This window comes from Oncorhynchus kisutch, linkage group LG13, assembly GCF_002021735.2.
Source record: "Oncorhynchus kisutch isolate 150728-3 linkage group LG13, Okis_V2, whole genome shotgun sequence".
Classification (NCBI taxonomy): Eukaryota; Metazoa; Chordata; class Actinopteri; order Salmoniformes; family Salmonidae; genus Oncorhynchus; species Oncorhynchus kisutch.
In genome coordinates this window covers 46,559,111-46,578,027 of record NC_034186.2, presented here as the reverse complement: position 1 = coordinate 46,578,027, position 18,917 = coordinate 46,559,111, and the positions used below count along the sequence as shown (strand labels likewise).

At 43.8% G+C, this 18,917-nt stretch overlaps 1 protein-coding gene across 22 annotated transcripts in view; it reads right to left on the bottom strand.

Annotated features, from left to right (window-relative positions):
• The window catches only part of LOC109902268 (receptor-type tyrosine-protein phosphatase S), a 275,922-nt gene that overhangs the window by 89,838 nt on the left and 167,167 nt on the right, over positions 1-18,917 (bottom strand). For 14 of the 22 annotated variants that reach the window (XM_031786395.1, XM_031786394.1, XM_031786397.1 and 11 more), the window contains 3 exons: positions 14,307-14,324; positions 5,282-5,392; positions 3,019-3,030 (listed from right to left, as the gene is read on the bottom strand). In XM_031786395.1, the coding sequence (XP_031642255.1) occupies positions 3,019-3,030; positions 5,282-5,392; positions 14,307-14,324 (141 nt within the window). The remainder of the gene's footprint in view (positions 1-3,018; positions 3,031-5,281; positions 5,393-14,306; positions 14,325-18,917) is intronic. The other 8 variants (XM_031786404.1, XM_031786410.1, XM_031786415.1 and 5 more) reach the window with 3 other exon arrangements.

Below are 18,917 nucleotides of genomic sequence, written 5' to 3'. Positions count from 1 at the left end.
CTGACAGAAATCCTGGCTGGATATCTGATAATAGCAAACAGTAGGCTCAGAAGATTGTATATTGCCTCGTTTTTCCATCGTCTTACAGGTAGACAAGCAGCCAAACGATACTGCAGATATGTCTCAGCTTTGTGGTGAATTAGTCAGATTGGAAAATGTATAAACATTTGGTCCAGATTGAGAGTAAATTGATCCCTGTTTTGTGACCCCCCAAAAAATATGAATTTCTTAATTCATACAGGGTTCCAAGGATACAGATATGTGCGGTTTTGAGGGGGCCTGTCATCTCCAGGACTCCTTCAAACAAACATCTACTTAGCAATGGCTGGCTTCCACTTTGGCCAGCGAGAAAATAAGGTGTAATCTAGCTTTCTTTCCCAACAGTTACACACAAATGCACAGCAGGACATGCAAGCGCATTCAAAACAAGGCAGGCATCATAGTAGGGGTGCAAACATTCACATGCATTCATCACAGCACAGTCTTCCTGCATCAATGACAATGTGGATAAAGTCTTTATTATATTTCTCCAGACACTAATTACAGACCTACTACAATAATATATATATATATATATATATATCAATATAGGTCTGCAAAAAAAATCTACCGAAATGTAATCGTTGCCCAAGTCTCCTGGGCTCACTTGTTAAGTTTCCTTCATTGGGATCATGTCATGTTTTAAGGACTCTATTGTTGGAGGACAATAATGGGAGGATATCAAGTCTGCGGTATGCAAGGCTTCAATTGGTACATTTGCTAATAGAGTGTCTTTTTTATCATTAATTGGTGCAAGGTACAGTGGGAGCCGACAAACCCCCTCATTTGTGTCGGCGACGAGTGAGGGCTCAAAAGAGATGATTATGTACATTTGCCTAATGAACTGTCTCGCTGAACGGCGTTAAGACGGAGGATTTCAAAGGGGGCATTGGCTTAGTTGAGTCTAAAGCGAGACACGGGCAAGGAGACACAAAAGAGACCACACATGTTGAGAGCAGCAGCAGAGCAGTGTGTGGGTCGACTATTGTGAGATGTCATTAACCCTCAACTGCAACTTGGTGGCTCCACTGCCCATATTGGGGTTAGGATATGTTACAGTGTGCCATTAAGGTAGTGCAGGACCAGGTCCACGGGCGAATACAACTACAAAACTAAGAACTAAAGCCAATAACCAAGTCCATGGAGACACGGCAGGGGGCGATGTGTTTCATTATTTAGTCTTCCACTTTTGCGTTGGCGAGGGTACAGGCAAAGGGGTGAACCTGTGTCTCTCTTAGGCAGCCTACATGCTCGTCCCACATGGGCACTCATTCTCAGGGGAGAGTGCAGCTCTCCACTCTGCGTCAATTTTAAAAAGGGATTATTTTGTCGCAGTTGGGAACGCAACACGGCTCTGGACATGCTTTCGCAGACCCAGAGCAGGGCCACTTTTACCAATATACAGAGCTCATATTCTTGGACCTAATCCTCAGGAGATCCATAAAGAGAGAGAAATAAAAGAGAGAGAAATTATCATAGCTCTCAGAGGAGTTAGATACGGGAAGTCGTGAGCAAGTCTGCGATCTTTTCTGCTTGAATGAGTGATTTCTGCCTGATAGAACAAACTTGTTGAACCTCATGTAATTCCGTCGCCCAACAACCTGGCTTTTGCCCAAAATCTATGTCATGTATTCACAAGTGCTCTGGAGCCGTGCAAGTTTACTGCAGTGGGTGACATGAGATTTAATACAGATCTGGCTCTGATTCAGCTCAATATCTGCTGCTCCAAAACTAGCACACACCAACAGTAACACATTATGCTGAAAACTCCTTCGAAAGCTGATGGAACGCTAGATACAAGACACTCAATTTAGAAGCAGTGAACGAATGGTGCTCGCATTGGTCTGCAATTCATTTGGGGCCCTTCTCCTCACCATTAGACCGAGGTTTAAAGCAAACGCATAAAAAAAATAAAAAAAACGCTCCGTATTTGTTTTTGTCCAATTTGAGAACCTTCGTTACCCGCCCGAAAATCAATCCAGACATGCAGTGTCGAAAAGGCAACTGAATTAATAACAAAGCAGAGTTTGATTGAGTCTGCCGACTGCTGAAGGACAACGACAGTCAGCCAACGGACCAATCGTGTCTGATTGCCGCCATTGGAAAATAAAAAATACCCCTGCACCCGTGCAGGAGTCATTATATTGATATTGATCTTCTTGATACTGTAAAATGCTAAATCTCCACTCAACCCAATCTAGACCAATCAGGATTGATGAATTCATAATGGATTACTTTAAACACGATGACAGGAACACTGGCTGTATACACACATATTATTTGATCTAGCATTAAAATTTGTGTAGGGACTCAAGAAGCAGCAGCTTTACTGAGGTAAAAAACTAACAACCACAAACAAAAGAACCACGAATAACATACATTTTAAGGAAAGGAAAGTTTTAAAAAACAGAACAAAACTAAGGGACAAACACGACACTAACACCACTATACAAAAGGACTAACTAAAAGAAGAAGCCAACTAAGGTCTCAATTAGGTAAACAGTGGGTGGGTAACAGACGAAGTAGAGAGAAACAAATTGAAAAAAAAAAACACAGGAAAGAATGCAGAAAGAAAAGAAAATGCCCAAAGGAATTCTGTTCAGGCATGCAAGCGTAGTTACATTCTCCCATCATGCATCAGGCCCTGTTATTTCCAAGTGCTGGGTTTCCATGAGAAACACGTGCAAGAAAGCTTTCAGAGCAGAAGCAATACCAAAGGATGCAAACGAGAAAAGGCCCCACAATGCAAACTTAAAAGTAAGGAAACAAAACCCGAACTAAGCGGGTTTCTTTGAATCATTTCTTCTTTTGACTAAAGAATAAAGAAAATTGCCCTTCATAAGTATTTAGCATTTTTGATACAAATTGTTTAGGATTTCATCAAATTAGTAATGAATCGAGCTTTGTAATAGATAAATATAGTGTTCAACATGTTTTTTTATGTGGGTAAAAAAAGTAAAAAAGAAAAAACACACCAACCTTCTCGAAGCTCTGAGGGATGTAAAGGGGTTGATGCAGAACACAATGACATGAGGAGAAGAGAAAAATAGGGGAAACACAGAGAGAGTAAAAAAAGCCACCTCAAGGCGTTTAGCTGCAGCTACATTTCTAGTTTTAGGTTTTCCCTCGGCTCTCTGTCTCTGCTATCAGTGACATCCGTCTTTAAGAAACTTGCCTGGCCCCTTAAATAAGCTTTAACCCAAAACAATCAGATTCACCCCAGTGGCCGCGCTGTCGTCTGTTAGGAAAAATGGGCCGCCACTGGAGTAAAATCAAGCGTATCATCATTATCAAAATTCACAAGCTCCTTAGCCACCTAGAGAGCTCCCATGGTGGCCGAATTTGCTTTCATTAGAGAACGAAACAAAATAAAGAGAAAATTAAAAAAACAACCCAAAGTAAAAAAGAAAATAACCAATAGAAGGACACAGTTTGAGCTCAAATTAGCAGCTACAGTATTAAGATATTTACTTCAACCAGGTGGTTATGAGCAAGCCAAAAAGTGACATTTTGACAATGGCTTGATTTTTGGATGGTCTGTGGCTACAGTCTTATAATCAAGTACTGTATACTACTGCAGGGTAATGTCCATTTGAGGTTTGATCCCTACTGGAGCTGCTAATTTTAAGTGCAATTTGATTTGTGAACAAAACATACTAGTCAACATCAAATTTTTTGAATTGAATGACAAATTAAAACCAAAAAAAGACAATCGACACAATCTAGGCATAACTTGTGCCACTGGATACAGATCATATGTAGACACCATCCTGGGGATTGCACCATTTACTGGAACTAAACTTGGTCTAAACTTGGTCTGAGGACATTATACATATTTTGACTACAGAACTCTTTGCATTCAGATTCTAAGATTACAAAATGCTGCCAATTGTTTTCTGTTTCTTACGTCGATGGGGCTCTTCGCTTAGATTGCCTTTTACTCTGTCACACAGGACATAAGCGTAGAGGTCAACTGTTTGACTCAGAGTGCCACAGCATCACATAGTCTATATGTGAATGGGAACTGCAGGTGGAGCTCTACTAGAGGAACGGCATTATTGCACTAGGACTTTTAACTCCCTGGTAAGCAGCTCCTTCCGAGGGCATGATAATGACGGCAATAATGAAAAGGCAGCTCCCTGACCCATTTTATCATGTAAGAGGCGTGAATTATTTAGTGGGAACAAAGTTATTTGGTACACAGCGGGTACAAACTGAGCAGATATGTGAGGCATCTTTTAAATGTATTATATACTTTTTTAAATATGCACAAACTAAATAACACATGCCTAAAAATGTATCTGACTCAATTTATTAAAGCTGCCTCACAAGGGATTCATTATCGTTTAGCATTACTGGTAGGGAGTCACTTTTGTCTTCATCGCCTGCTTTGTAAGAAAATTAAACGTTTACTCAGATGGATTGTTCTTCATATTTTCACAATTTCAGAATATAGCAGCTAAATGACATATTTTAAGACAAAACCCCAAAATAGTAATGTCGTAATACTAGCAATGGATGTTTCTACTTTAGTGGTGCTGTAGGCGTTGCCTTAGTTTATTGTACAGCAGTTCAAACCTTTTTTCCCAATCTGAAAGGAAGAATGGGGTTAAAAATGTTGATTGGTTTGCAGTAGGCTTTGCCACCCAATCAAAATCAGACTTACCGTCATATTCCTGTGACTTAAAATCGATTCAGAAACATTCCTTGGACACTCACTTTAAGACCATTAACTTAGAGAATGACATGGGCATTTTACAGTAAACAGATTTAAAAACCTACTACAACTATCGCCCACTTACTTGAATAATTACTGACCACATACGTTGTCATCATAAAAGCCTACATTTTGTATATCTGCCTCTTTAGGGTATTTGTGGCTTTCAGAAAGGGAGCATATCAAGATTAAAATACACCAATTTGAATTGAGCACTATAACAGGGAGGGTTAGATGGTGGAATACAGTTCAACACTCTTCACTGCAAGTTAAATGAGCATTTATGAGGAACAATACTAGTATCAATGCCACAAGGATTATGTAAATAAATCAGATTTTTCCTTGCAAATACTGTATGATACACAATAGTGCCCCATTCAAAGTTAAGAAATTGTATTGTCCCCCTTGGTCGCAATTTCTTAAAATGTGACTTCCTAGTGCACTTAGACTGAGCTGCCTTCTGGCAGCCATTTCCGTCAAAGTAGTAGAAGGTGTTCTGGCCTCCGGCACCTTGTTGCACCCTACCTCGCACATATAGGTTAGCAGGGGATGAGTAGCGCACGCCTTCCACGTTAGACGCCACGCACTCGTACTTCCCCTGGTCCGTCTCCTCGCTGTTCTCAATCTGCAGGGCACCTGGGAAAGACAAACACCCGACAAAGACAAAGAGAGAGAAAGAGAGAGAGAAGAAGAGGGAGGAGGAGAAAATTATTAGTAAATCCACAATGGCAGGAGAGTCAGAAACCTTCTCAATGGAAAGTATCCCTCGTAAATTTCTCAAGCCCGTTTGGTTGAAAATGGTTCTCTCCTTAACACTAATGCATACTGCCTTCCACTAGCCTCACTAACCCACAAAAAAATGAAATAATTAAATTGGTGAACTGAATAAGTCAAACTAAATTTGCTGTTAAATGTGTACGGAAAAGATCCTTGTACATGTTTTTCTCCTCAAACACCCATGAGTGCCAGTGGTGCCAGTGGCGTGATAGACAAGACGTAGACGCTGAGAGGTTGCGATTGAATGGGGATGGACAGATCACCCTTCACATAGCACTCACTGAGGGAGTGTGTGTGTGTATGTGTGTGTGTGGGGGGAGAGGGGGGCATGGGCAGATCTCCAGACATACGATTCATCAGTTCATGTCCAAAATGAGCAACTCTAAAGCACTCTAATTAGTGCAGCATATCCATCCCCACTGCAGCACCACAGAGTGAATAATTGTATGCCCGCATCAGTAGCTACAGGGACACCTTCTTCAACCTTAGAGCTTGCCAGGTAGAGATGACAAACATGTTCATGTTCAAGTCTCCATGTGCAAGTCTCAATATGGGTTACAGACGAGTCAGACCAGCACTAGCTAACAAAGTAAACAGTGTGGAGAATGAAGTAGATCGAAGACAGGAGGTGAAACAATGGGTGTCAGATCATTCCTTGTTAACGCTCGATGACGGCTGCTCCTGATGATATCATTAGGACTTCGGTCTGGCTCGGCCTGCTGACAGATTGCCGCTCCTGCCTCCCTGACAAACAGCACTGGCGCTCGTTAGCGTTTAGCTAAGGCACGTCAATATGCCACTGTGCCTGTGCTCCTTTGTCAGATACACTACCACTTCAAAAAATAAGTAATTCAGATATACCACTGCAGAAAGCTAACATGTTAAGATCCCCCTAACACTGGGGTCTAAATAGGTCCCTATAATTAAGCAATAACGCCCGAGGATGTGTGGTACATGGCCAATATACCACGGCCAAAGGCTGTTCTTATGCACGACGCAACGCGGAGTGCCCGGATACAGCCCTTAGTCGTGGCATATTGACCATATACCACAAACCCCCGAGGTGCCTTATTGCTATTATAAACTAGCTACCAAAGGATTAGAGCAGTAAAAATATATGTTTTGCATACCCATGTCAGCCAATCAGTATTCAGCGCTCGAAACACCCAGTTTATAACAAACCATATACAGTGCATTCGGAAAGTATTCAGACCCCTTCACCTTTTCCTCATTTGTTACATTACAGCCTTATTCTAAAAAAGATTGAATACTTTTTCCCCCTCATCGATTTACACACAATACCCCATAATGACAAAGCGAAATCAGGTTTTTAATATCATAAAAAACAGAAATATATTAACATCACTATTCATCACCTTTGATATGAGGCTCAAATTTGAGCTCAGGTGCATCCTGTATCCATTGATCATCCTTGAGATGTTTCTACAACTTGGAGTCCATCTGTGGTAAATTCAATTGATTGGACATGATTTGGAAAGGCACACGCCTGTCTATATAAGGTCCCAGAGTTGACAGTGCACGTCAGAGTAGAAAATAAGCCATGAGGTCTAAGGAAGGCACAGATCTGGGTGAAGGGTACCAAAAAATGTCTGCAGCAGTGAAGGTCCCCATGAACAGAGTGGAAGAAGTTTGAAACCACTAAGTATCTTACTAGAGCTAGCTGACCGGCCAAATTGAGAAATTGGGGGAGAAGGGCATTGGTCAGGGAGGTGACCATAAACCCGATGGTCACACTGACAGAGCTCTAGAGTTCCCATGTGGAGATGAGAGACCCTTCCAGAAGGCCAACCACCTCTGCAGCACTCCATCAATCAGGCCTTTATGGTAGAGTGGCCAGACGGAAGCAACTCCTCAGTAAAAGGGACATGACAGCCCTTTTGGAGTTAGCCAAAAGGCACCTAAAGGACTCTCAGACCATGAGAAACAAGATCTCATCTGATGAAACCAAGATTGAACTCTTTGGCCTGAATGCCAAGCGTCACGTCTGAAGGAAACCTGGCACCATCCCTACGGTGAAGCATGGTGGTGGCAGCATCATGCTGTGGGGATCTTTTTCAGTGGCAGGGACTGGGAGACTAGTCAGGAACGAGGGACAGATGAACAGAGCAAAGTACAGAGAGGTCCTTGATGAAAACCTGCTCCAGAGTGCTCAGGACCTCAGACTGGGACAAATGTTCATCTTCCAACAGGACAACGACCCTAAGCACACAAACAAGACAACACAGGAGTGGCTTAGGGACAAGTCTCTGAATGTCCTTGAATGGCCCAGCCAGAGCCCGGACTTGAACCCGATCTAACATCTCTGGAGAGACCGAAAAATAGCTGTGCAAGAGCGACGCTCCCCATCCAACCTGATAGAGCTTGAGAGGATCTGCAGAAAAGAATGGGGAAAACTCCCCAAATACAGGTGTGCCAAGATTGTAGCGTCAGACTCAAGACTGTAATCGCTGCCAAAGGTGCTTTAACAAAGTACTGAGTAAAGGGTCTGAATATTTATGTAAATGTGATCTCAATTTTCAAAAATGTATAAATTAGCAAGAAATTCTAAACAGTTTTTGCTTTGTCATTATGAGGTATTGTGTGTAGAATGATGACGATTTAATCAATTTTAGAATAAGGTTGTAACGTAACAAAATGTGGAAAAAGTCAAGGGGTCTGAATACTTTCCAAATGCACTGTGTTATGTTACTATCTTTACTCTGACTGCCCGCCTCAATTTCCATGTACAGTATGATCTCTAGCTAAGAGTCTGTGCAAAATAGAGAGACATAGACTCTGAAACTCGACCCATTTAGAATTATCTTATTTTCTCTCTTTTTTTTCTTTTTTTCTCTCTTTCAGATCATCCCGTCCCCAATGGGGAGTCCTATCTGGCATGGTGAACACATACGGCAAACCGAAACCGTCTACCTGCAAGAACGCAGGTGGTGTTTTTGCTGTGTATGTGGGGGACCTGATTTGGATCTGTTTGATGTGCGGTTGGCACAGCGAGTGCCAGAGTCACGGCAGGTGGGCTGGAGCGTGTTCAGAGAGGCCTCCTCAGTTGGACGGCAGGGAGGCCAGTGAATAAGAACCATGTGAAGTCTGACTCTGGGCAGAGACAGTTCCAGAAATTCCTGTTGGCCGAGCTGAATTCTGAAATCTTTAAGCTGATTGAAGGCCCGGCGACAGACATTTTAACACCTTCATAAAGTGCTGGGGATAAATAAACAAAAAAGCCTGGGTGTTTACGAAGAGAGCAAGCCCTTCTCTCCCTTCCTGTGACCATAGATCTTCGGTTGGCCCCTCTTGCCATGGGCATGCCTTAACACCATGACACGGGCTATTATTGACCTGTTTCTATATTTATTGGAGTTCCTGAACCAAAAACGAATAGAACTAAACGCAGTTTCTAACCAATACCTACAGATGCCAACTGAAACATTTATTCGGAACCTTTTCCTAGCAGACGCAAACAATCAATTACACTCATGTCGGGCGCCTAGGTTTCCATCCAATTGGCGACAGATTTTCAAGCAAACATTCTCCCATCACATAAAACCAAGATGCACATTTTCGCACCAGAGATGTGTTCCATCAAATTGAATTGTGCGCGATGACGTAGTGCACATAAAAAATAACTCCTGCAGTTAAATTGCAATTTTTTTACCGAACATTTTTTTTTAACCGAAAATAAATAATTTACAGAAGAAAAAAAAATGTACTGAACAAAAAAAACGTACCGAAAATAAGTAATTTACAGAAAAAAAAAAATGTACCGAACCAAAAAAATGTAACGAAAATAAATAATTTACAGAACAAAAAAAATTTACCGAATCAAAAAAAGTTGAATGGGTTCCCATCGCATTTTCAACTCTAACGATGGTTTTGTCACAAAAATGTTGCGTTATATAGCGAATGTGCCCACTTGGTATTGCCAAGTGCGCTCTAGCTAACAGCTCGCATATACAGTGCAGGTATAGCCTACATCAGCGTTCCCCAAATGGAGGCCCGTGGGCCGAATCTAGTTGATGATCCCTGGGCTACATGAAGAGATTATTATGGGAGTCATAGTGGGAGGATTACAAAACATGTCATCGCATAACTCCAAATGTATATAAACATTTATGCATGAAAGCGCTTACGATGCCATTTCTCCCATAATTAACTTTACCGACACAAAAAGATCCCACCTTGTGTAGCATATTTGATTTTGAGGACATTTGGAAAGTTTACCGACAGATTTGCACTTTCCATCAGTTCTGTCGTGTTTTATCCAACATGTAGTTTACTTGCATAAAAAGTTGGATGGAAACCTGATTATTGATTGTTTGTGTAAAACCGCACTGATTCAAAGTGAGAGAATCTCAAGATGACTACATAAACAGCCGAGCCAAATTAATTATACACTAATTAAAACCAACGAGAGGCTCCTGTGGATTGAGCTTTTCAATCAAGGAGCGACTTTGAGTGAGTGTTTGTGTTTTATCTGTGCGTCACTCTTTTAGGTAACTCCTTTCTAAGAGCCATCAGTTGGTTCTAGGGTACCCACTGAGTTCATTACATAATTGCAGCCATTCTTTCAAAGCACATCTCAGGAGTACAGAGAGTTCTTAAGCTGGGAAGAGCAGGCAAAAAAAAATCACAATTTTATTCCATTTCAAGTCGCTTTCTCCCTCGATCTGTCAGTCTCTTTATCGTCAAATCGCTTCCTGGAACAGAGCTGGCAATGTAATTAATGGTTTCCGGTAGCATTGGTGCTACAGATTTCATATCCTTTATTTAGTATCCCTTTCTGTTGTGTATGTCTGCTCGAATTGTGTCTGCCTGTGTCATAGAACGTAATTCTTGTATACAATGGCTATAATTTCTGTTCAAACTCATTTGCATTAATTAATTCACTGTGCTCAAGACTCTCTCTCTCTCTCTCTCTCTCTCTCTCTCTCTCTCTCTCTCTCTCTCTCTCTCTCTCTCTATGCCTCCCCCATTCATCTAATACATAGCTAATTCTGTATTTTTGACCAAGCAGTCCCTGGTCAACTGAGGGTACAGTCTTTAAAGACAACAGGCCCTAAAGCTCTTTTAACATGCTGGAATCCAAAACAAAATGTCTTTGATGTTCCTTCTCTTGAAACCACCCCACCGCCTCCTCGGAATCCTCTCCACCAACTCACCCTCTCTCCTTTCCCTTTCTCTTTCATTTTTTTGTATGACTATTTTCCATGTATTTTGCATAATTCCACTCCTAGTTCCCTGGCAGCACCCAGACAGCCTGTAGCTTTCCAGAACGTGCACGGCCATTGGCGTTGTTTGTCATTTTGTTTGTGTCTTAAAAAAAAACAGCACGAAAATAACACCGAAAGAATTATCTTGCGCCAGCAAGTGGCCATGTGCACAAAGCTCCACACGGCCACACAATGGGGGCTTACAGATAGAGACCCGCCGTATGTCTTTAAGATAAACAGCAATTTACAGCAACACTAGCACAATGGCCCTCGAAACACGTCAATAAAGTTCTCTCTCCGCAGGACATTCGGCATGCCACGACCCCTCTCCAGCTGTGAAGTCTTATCACAAGCACAACAATAACGACAACAATAAAGACTTCTATTTTATTTTATCTCGTTAGGGAAAAGGACGTGCTTGCCATACCACATATCTAATGGGCCATGTTTATGGCTGATTAGTCAGTGAATAGTGAATAGTCCATCACAGCTGGACTAGTTATCATTGAGCTAGCTAGTTCTCAACGAGCCAGCTAGTCAAATCTAGAGGCAATGAGATATCCACAACTATGGTGATATCGATACTATCGCCCTTGGGGCTAGAGAGAAAAGAGGGAGGCTCCTATTCCCAAATAACCCCAAATAGCCAGGCTCATCCACAAGGACGTCCCTTTCAAGACAGGTCTATCTCAACTCCCCTCTCTCAACTCCCAACAGACAACCACCTCACCCCCACCATATCATCATCACCAGAGAAGATGTTGTCAATGGGGGTCTTAGGCAGCCATGACAGCTCTAGCTCCCCTGGTTAACAGCAGATGTAGGCTGATCTGATGCAGTGTCGAGGAAGGCAGGTGTGATAATGAGAGGCCTGCCAAGGCGTGCGCCACACAAATACACGCCAGGCTATTAGGAGTGGGTGGCGATGACGAAGGAGAGAGAGATGGGGGGGAAGAGAAAGAGAGGGAGGGTAAGGTAGGGGAGGGGTCTGGCACAGACAGATGATTAATTCCAGAAAGTGCCCGCGGCCACAGGCTGCCCACCCCATTGCCTCCGTGCGCAGGCTTGGCCATGTGTACCCACCCAGTCCCATTTGTGTAATTCAATTAGTGCGGGCTGGCAGACCCTGATTGATTTGTTTAGGAGATCAACAAGATGGCTGGCTGTGGTTTAACAGCCACTGCAGAACTTGTCCAGGCCTGAGGGTGGCGCAGGAGAGAGAATCTGTATTTTTCATCTCTCCTTGCATGCGTTCTCCTTTTTTATTTTTTTCAATTCTTCTCATCTCCCTTCTCACTCTTCACTGGTACTCTCCACCTCTTCTTTTTTCTCTTTTCAACTCCCTTCTCTCTCATCTGCTTTTCTCGCATAATCCTCTCTGCATTTGTTTAAAGCCACACCTTTGAACACAACAACCAATTCACACCATTGGGAAAAAAACAGGTTCCCAACTGTGTTTAAGAACAGTGACAACGGTGCTTTCCCAAATCAAAGGGTGCTGGAGAGAGAGCGAGACTGAGCAGTCTGTTTGAGAAAACAGGAGCAGGGAAAGGTGACAGCTCTGTCCAAATCTGTTGTCCCCCCTCTCTCACTATCACTGGGACCACGCTCAATCGCCACCCCAAGGTCATTAGATGTGAGGACCCCGAGACATGACTCCATTGTTTTCACCATCCATCTGGCGTTTTGTAACGCTCTCATCACACCTGTAATGAACTGCAGGTAGGGAGTCCTCTGCTTGTCTTCAGGCCAGCTATGGCACTCTTGCATGACAATAGTGCTAACAGTAGTTTGGTCACAGTTTCGGGGCGCACACAGGGGTAAATAACAAGAAACAAGTGGCCGCAATGTATCATAAGCATCTGTTGTGGCTTACAGGGACACTGGTGTCTGTGGAGCTAGCATCCAGAGATCCCAACTTCATACATCTCAAAACAGGTGGTACAGTCAATCCCCCTTCCCACCCTTGCCACTCCCTTTGGTTCTGCCTAGTTCCCACCATCCCTTTTGCTTTGATGCATCCACAAACCACCTGTGTCCCTATAAATCATCTGGGATAGGGGGGACAGACACCCGCTCCCTCTATCCTTCTGCCATCGCCAACCCAGTTCAGGTCTCTGGGACTGGCTGCAGTGGAGCTTCCAGTAGAGCTCCGATGGTGAGGGAACTGTCCGTTGTGGATCGCTAATCTCATTGTGCAAATGAAAAGTTCATAATTCACGCTCGCTTTTGTTCCCCACGCCTTTTTATGCCAGACATTATGGATATGGTTGTTCGCTGGTTTACAGGCAAGGCTCTGCTTGCTGGTTCAAGGATTTCTCCTTCATGTACTGGGGATCGGGGTGTAGTTGGATTTTGTTTATTATCTATGGGCTCGCTCATGTATGGTAATAAAAAGATAGGTAAAGATCTTTAACTGATGAATACTAGTATCACTCCTCAAACAAAAAGATGAACTTGTTGATCATAATAAACACCCATCCCTGCCTGCCACTATTGGCCCAATCCCCCAAAAAATGAGGTGAAATACTGACAAAGAAATGAGATGTTTACCTACCTGCTTACCCCTGTAAAGGAAGCCATTTTTATTTCAAACACAGTTAAGATCACTTTAAAACAATAGAGTACAAAGATCAACCTTTGGGAGGCAGTGTGTCAAGTGTGGCCCAGCTGGATGATCAAGAATGGCAGAGGGTATAGGAATAATCCAATGTGGACTTTGACCTTCCATATCAGTCACCGCAGCCATGGTAGCAATAATTTCCCACAATTTCCTGTGTTCCATTCAACCGTCACATCCTCTCCCTTATAGCCTATCATTTGGTTTGGACAATGCATCTCGTATGCTGTTTAATGCAGTGGCCACAGCCATTTTAGAAATGCCCAGTGCCTATTCCCGTACTCCACTTCATGTTCCTAAGCCGCGCCGCGCCGCACTGCAGCAGGGGATGGAAATCAAACGTAATTTATGCGAGTTACTCCGACATTCCGGGAGCGTCTCCTGCCAGGACTCATAAGGAGGCGGCAGCGGGGCGGAACATTACCATACGTAATGTGGTCATCGCCCGGGCCGCCACTGCAACGGGAGAGGATATCAGGGCTGAGGGGTGGGGGTACAGTTTACCCAGCATTCATTAGCCTGGTAAGATCAAGAAATACTTCCCAAAAACCCACCCTGCCATCTCCAAACGTTTGAAATGTCAGAGGCAAAAGCAAACAAACCACCCCTAATAACCCCCCAACTCCAACACCAGATTGAAATTGTATCGGTAGTTCTCACATTGAAGGGGTTAGCAAACACAGAACACACACAGACACACATTAAATACGCTAAGGATGGAATGAAACACAAAAAGGGAAAAACACAGACACACACACATAGACAAAGACACAAAGGACAAAATATGAATGTTAGCTGGACATATAAAAAGACTTGATTTCTTTGGAGAGGGAGCTCACTCAGTTTAGTCACTTCATTTGAATAGGGGTGGTTAAGTCTGGTTAGATTAGAGGTTAACGTTCAGTTTTGTTGTTAGTTAAAGTCTTACCTCGGATGGGGGTACCCTCTGGAAGAAGAGATACAAAACGAAGAAGACAACAGTTTAGTTCAAGATTAACATTAGTAGGAGCCAGGAGTTATTTGTTTGGTGAATCGACCAGTTCCTTGCTAATTGGCCGTAATTATCTTTGTGTTTAAGAGTATCTTGACAAGCGAAATTTCAAATTCATTGGGACTGGAAAGACCTCCCACTGCTGGTCTCACAAAGGAACAGGGAGTTAGTATGGCGGGCACACTCTCGTCCCTTATCTCCTCCTCTCCCTCTCTTCTCCTCAGCCATATTAAGGGGGGAACACAATGCAGTGCCTGGGTTCAGAGAGAAGCTTGGGGTCTTGGCGTGTGTGTTTTATCATTGCCACTATTCCCACTGATAAGGCAAGTCGAAATAGGATTGGCCTTAAGTCGACATGCCTGCTAAGATCACGTAAAGCCTTTTCCCAGCTAAATGACCTTGGGGTGGGAAGCCAAACAGTTGACAGCTCTGTTACTCCTACCAGACTACCCACACTCTGTAGAAGAGAGGCTGGGCAGAGGATAGGAACTGTAATGAGCATTGGGTTTGGCACCTAATTGGGAGGGTAGTGTGGCTCTCCTGGGGTTCTGAGCTGCTACCTAACGTACTCTAGGTCCCCCTGGAACAGAGACGTGAGTGGGAAAAGAGAGCCAACCTAACTCCAGTCTTTCTTTCTTACTCTCTTACTATTCTTTTTAGTCTCTGTTGTCCCTTTTTACTCGTGCAATCTCTTTTTTTCCTTGCTCTTTTTCCTCTCACACTTTCGCCTTCCCTTTCTCTTCAATGCTCTTCCCCTCTTTTTCGTGCCACTCTTGCTCCCTCTTTCTCCTGTATTTCTATCTCCCTCCCTCTCTGGATGAGTCAAAACAGCAGACTGACAGTGTTCTGCCCTGGGCTACCCCCTGAGAGTGCCACCAGGGCGGCGCCAGCCCAGCGGAGGTGCCCTATTTAGCGCCCAGGCCTGCGGCACACCGCGCAGGGGTCAAAGGTTAATGCAGCCTGTTGTGGCTGACACTACAGCCATGGCCTGTGTGCCAGTGTGACTGCAGGGAGCTAGAATCACAGACACAAAAACTATCCTCTGTCTTTCATAGCTGGTCACTACAGAGAAGCTAAGTGTGAGGCGAGGCTATGCAGTAAGGAAGCCACCGCAATGTTGGAACCACAGACATGATTTATAACGGCTTCTGTTTCAGGGCTACTGTTCCTGCTCTGGGTACAGAGTGCTCCTTTGTTCTTCCAGCAGTGGGGAGGTTTGAGTGTTGAGCTTGGATGTTTTGCATGGTTTTCGATTCCCCGTGGATGTTCCAGTCTCAGAAATATATCACTTGCAGGTTCTTCGAAAATCTGGCAAAACATTTCATCCTTTTAAAACGCTCATATAAGAGATATCCAACAACACAGACAAGGGAGACAGGGTTTGGGTATGTTAAGTTGTTAGAGTTAGAGTTTAAGGGTAGCAGGAAGCTTGTGGATTTATTTGTTCTCCAGTGAAGTCAGAACTTTAGTTAGGAGTAAGACGTTACGAGTTCAGGTTTGGTTAGGTGAGGGTTAGGTTGGTTAAGGTTAGGTTTGGTTAGGTTAGGTTAAGGTTAATAAAGTATGTTTGTAAAGCAAGGATTGTCAACTGTGGATCCTGAGTCAAAAAAAGAGGGGATAGGAAGATTTATAGCGATTTGGTCTGAAAGAAACATCAAAACCTACAATGTAATGATCATTTTCACAAAACATATCTGAAAGTAAAGAAAAGGGAGCAGAAAGGAAACAGGGAAATAAAAAAAGACTAACTATAGGATGTATCCTTCTCTCAGAGCCTAAGTGAAGGAATGACTTGTTAATCTCTGAAAATTAGGAAAAATCTAAAATGTCAGTGCTCAAGAGACTAACTATGCATTTACAATGCCAACGCATATGTAAATTAAAAACACCGAAGGGCTCTGGTTGAGCTTGACCTCTAAGGACGATGAAAATCAGTCTGTGTGCGTGGCACCAATCCAGATCCACCTGTATTATTACAGTAAATACACGCAAGTCATAAACTCTGATTTTAAGCTCCGGTGAACTGTGGCTAGATCGGCTTAAGGTGAGAGTGACTTAAATGTACCTTAACGGCCAATGACCTTCTGTGCAATCGCCAGCAGTGGCATCATTGACTCTGCATAACGCCTCCAACCGTGTTAGTGTAAAATGCTACATGTGGAGCATAAAAAAAAGGATTGTTGTGGATGTGGCTAGGTGGAGTGGAAAAAGGTGTGAAAAAAGTGGGCTGGTTGGCCAAGTGCCAGGATTTGACCCCCCCCCCCCCCCCCGGATGTCTGGATGACCTTTTCGTGTCCATGGAGACCCCTCTGGGCTCCTGGCACCCTGGATGTTACAACACCTGGTCGCCACCACATCTGTACATCTGTCTGACTGAGTCATGCCAGCTCCTACTGTTCTATCCCTGACCCTGGATGATGTTCTGTGATGTTTAGTGCATCTGTGCTTGCCCACCATTTGTATCTATGATGTGTGTATGCACATTAGTATTTCAGAATTTGTATGTGCGTGTGTGTGTGTGTGTGTGTAGAAAAAAGTCCACAGCAGGCTTGTAGTGCCGAACCGTCCAGTATCTTAGGGCCAAACCTGTCATATGCCAAACCATTGCTTCAAAGAGACTGGATAGAGACCTCATTCTTGAAGAATATGTACGCATCCCACGTTACTCTCGCTCCCTCTTTCTCTCCCTCGCTTCTCTCTCGCTAATCTGCCAGGCCTGACAAGGCCAGCGAGGGCCTGGGGTCAGGAGCCATGGGGACGGGAGAGAAATGTCAGGCCTCCTTCACACCTCCAGAGGAACTCACCTCGGGGATTCTGCATGCAAATATCACAGCTCTGCCAGCACAGCAGTCAGCACTGTCTCCAGAGGCTCAACACTACACGAGCTGCGTCCAAATGCAGCTCATGTTTTTTTATCTGGCTATAAAATCGCCATCTTTGTACATGGTAAACACAGTGGCATGTGATACTAGGATGGTAGTGTGTGTTTGTGAGGGACGGGGGTAAGAGTAAGCTGCTGAACGCTCAGTACCCCCCACCCCCAACCCACATTGGGGGACCCATCAATCTCAGAATCGCCCCTGGGTCAAGTCTGCCTGCAGCTAAATCAAGTGGCTACAGCAACAGCCAACCAGCAACCAGATCACGCAAAGGCAAAAAAAAGACAGCCCCTATTCAGGAAGTTTAACCACCATGGGAACTTTTCTAGCTTTCTTCCTCGGCTTTTAAAAATGCATGTCTCCAAGGGCACTGCCGGCAGTGTCAGGAGTGCTGTACACACACCTGGATACGTTCCCATATATCACTGACGAAGAGATGCCTGGCACCAAAACGAAAAGTTAATGAATGCCTCGGCTTTAAACAAACGGAGAGAGGCATGGCGTACTCGGCGGAGAAAAAAAGCACCAACCTCCGAACTTCACTGAACAAAGATGGAATCCGAAACGCATCTCTCACACCTCAAGAGAGAAACAATATTGAAGTATTTCTTCTACCTTGAGCGTTTGAAGCGTCTGCTCCGTTCCTTTTGAAAAGGGGAATTAAAGATGAGAGTTCAGCTGCTTGACTGGAAATGATCGCAGCTGAGGGGGTTTGGGTGCACAGGCCTTTGCTCAGCAGCATAAATTCAGCTTGCTGGTGGACTGGGGTCTGCAGTAGCAACAGCAAGCCGTCTTCAACAGAGTCGGGCCCCAAAGCTATCATCGCTAGAACAGGCCTTTATACCAGACAACTAGGCATGAATTTGAAACGCCCTTTAATTTGCCCCGAAATATAATAGAGTTATATAAAACGCAGGCCTCTGATAAAATCAGTAGTGTAGAAATGTGGTAAATAACCAACCCAAAAAAAGGGCTACGAAGCTTTAAAAGACAGTGGGGGAGTACTGGGCAGCAGCAACAGTATTTCTTGAGAAAATATTTGGCACAGAAGGGAAGGTCGAGCTGGCCACAGCGTGGGGGCTGGAAGGTTCCGCCACACAACGCTCCTGCAATGCCCCCAAAACCTGGAAAGAACTCCAATTCACCCCGTCACCACTATACTTTCCAAGCCTTTTTAGACAGGTTCACTGAAGCCTTCGACTGTGTGCATTCTCGTGTGTGTGTGTGTGTGTGTGTGTGTGTGTGTGTGTGTGTGTGTTGGTGGGACAAATGTAATATTAAGATTTTTAGGTCATCTTAATATTTTTATACTCGTACACTCATCTCATTGTCCTACACCTCAATAATCGAGTCAAACTTCTACGCCAGAGCATTTGGAACTGTCTACATAGAAACATATGACAGAGGAGGTGAGAGTAGCTTGGCCAACATAGTACTGTTTTTAAGTAGAGGGTGAGAACACAAACACACACCCCACCCAGGTTCCTGTCCTTGTTTCACCTTTCTACTCAAATCTGGGAGCCAAAGACAGTTCACATTAGTGGGAGGGAATAGAGAAAAAGTTTTTTTTTTTATTAAAAAAAGGGAGGGTAGGAAAAGGACAGAGGGAAGAAGATGGGGAAGAAGAAGGTGGGGGAGAGGACGTGGGGCATGCATTTTAAAAGTAGTT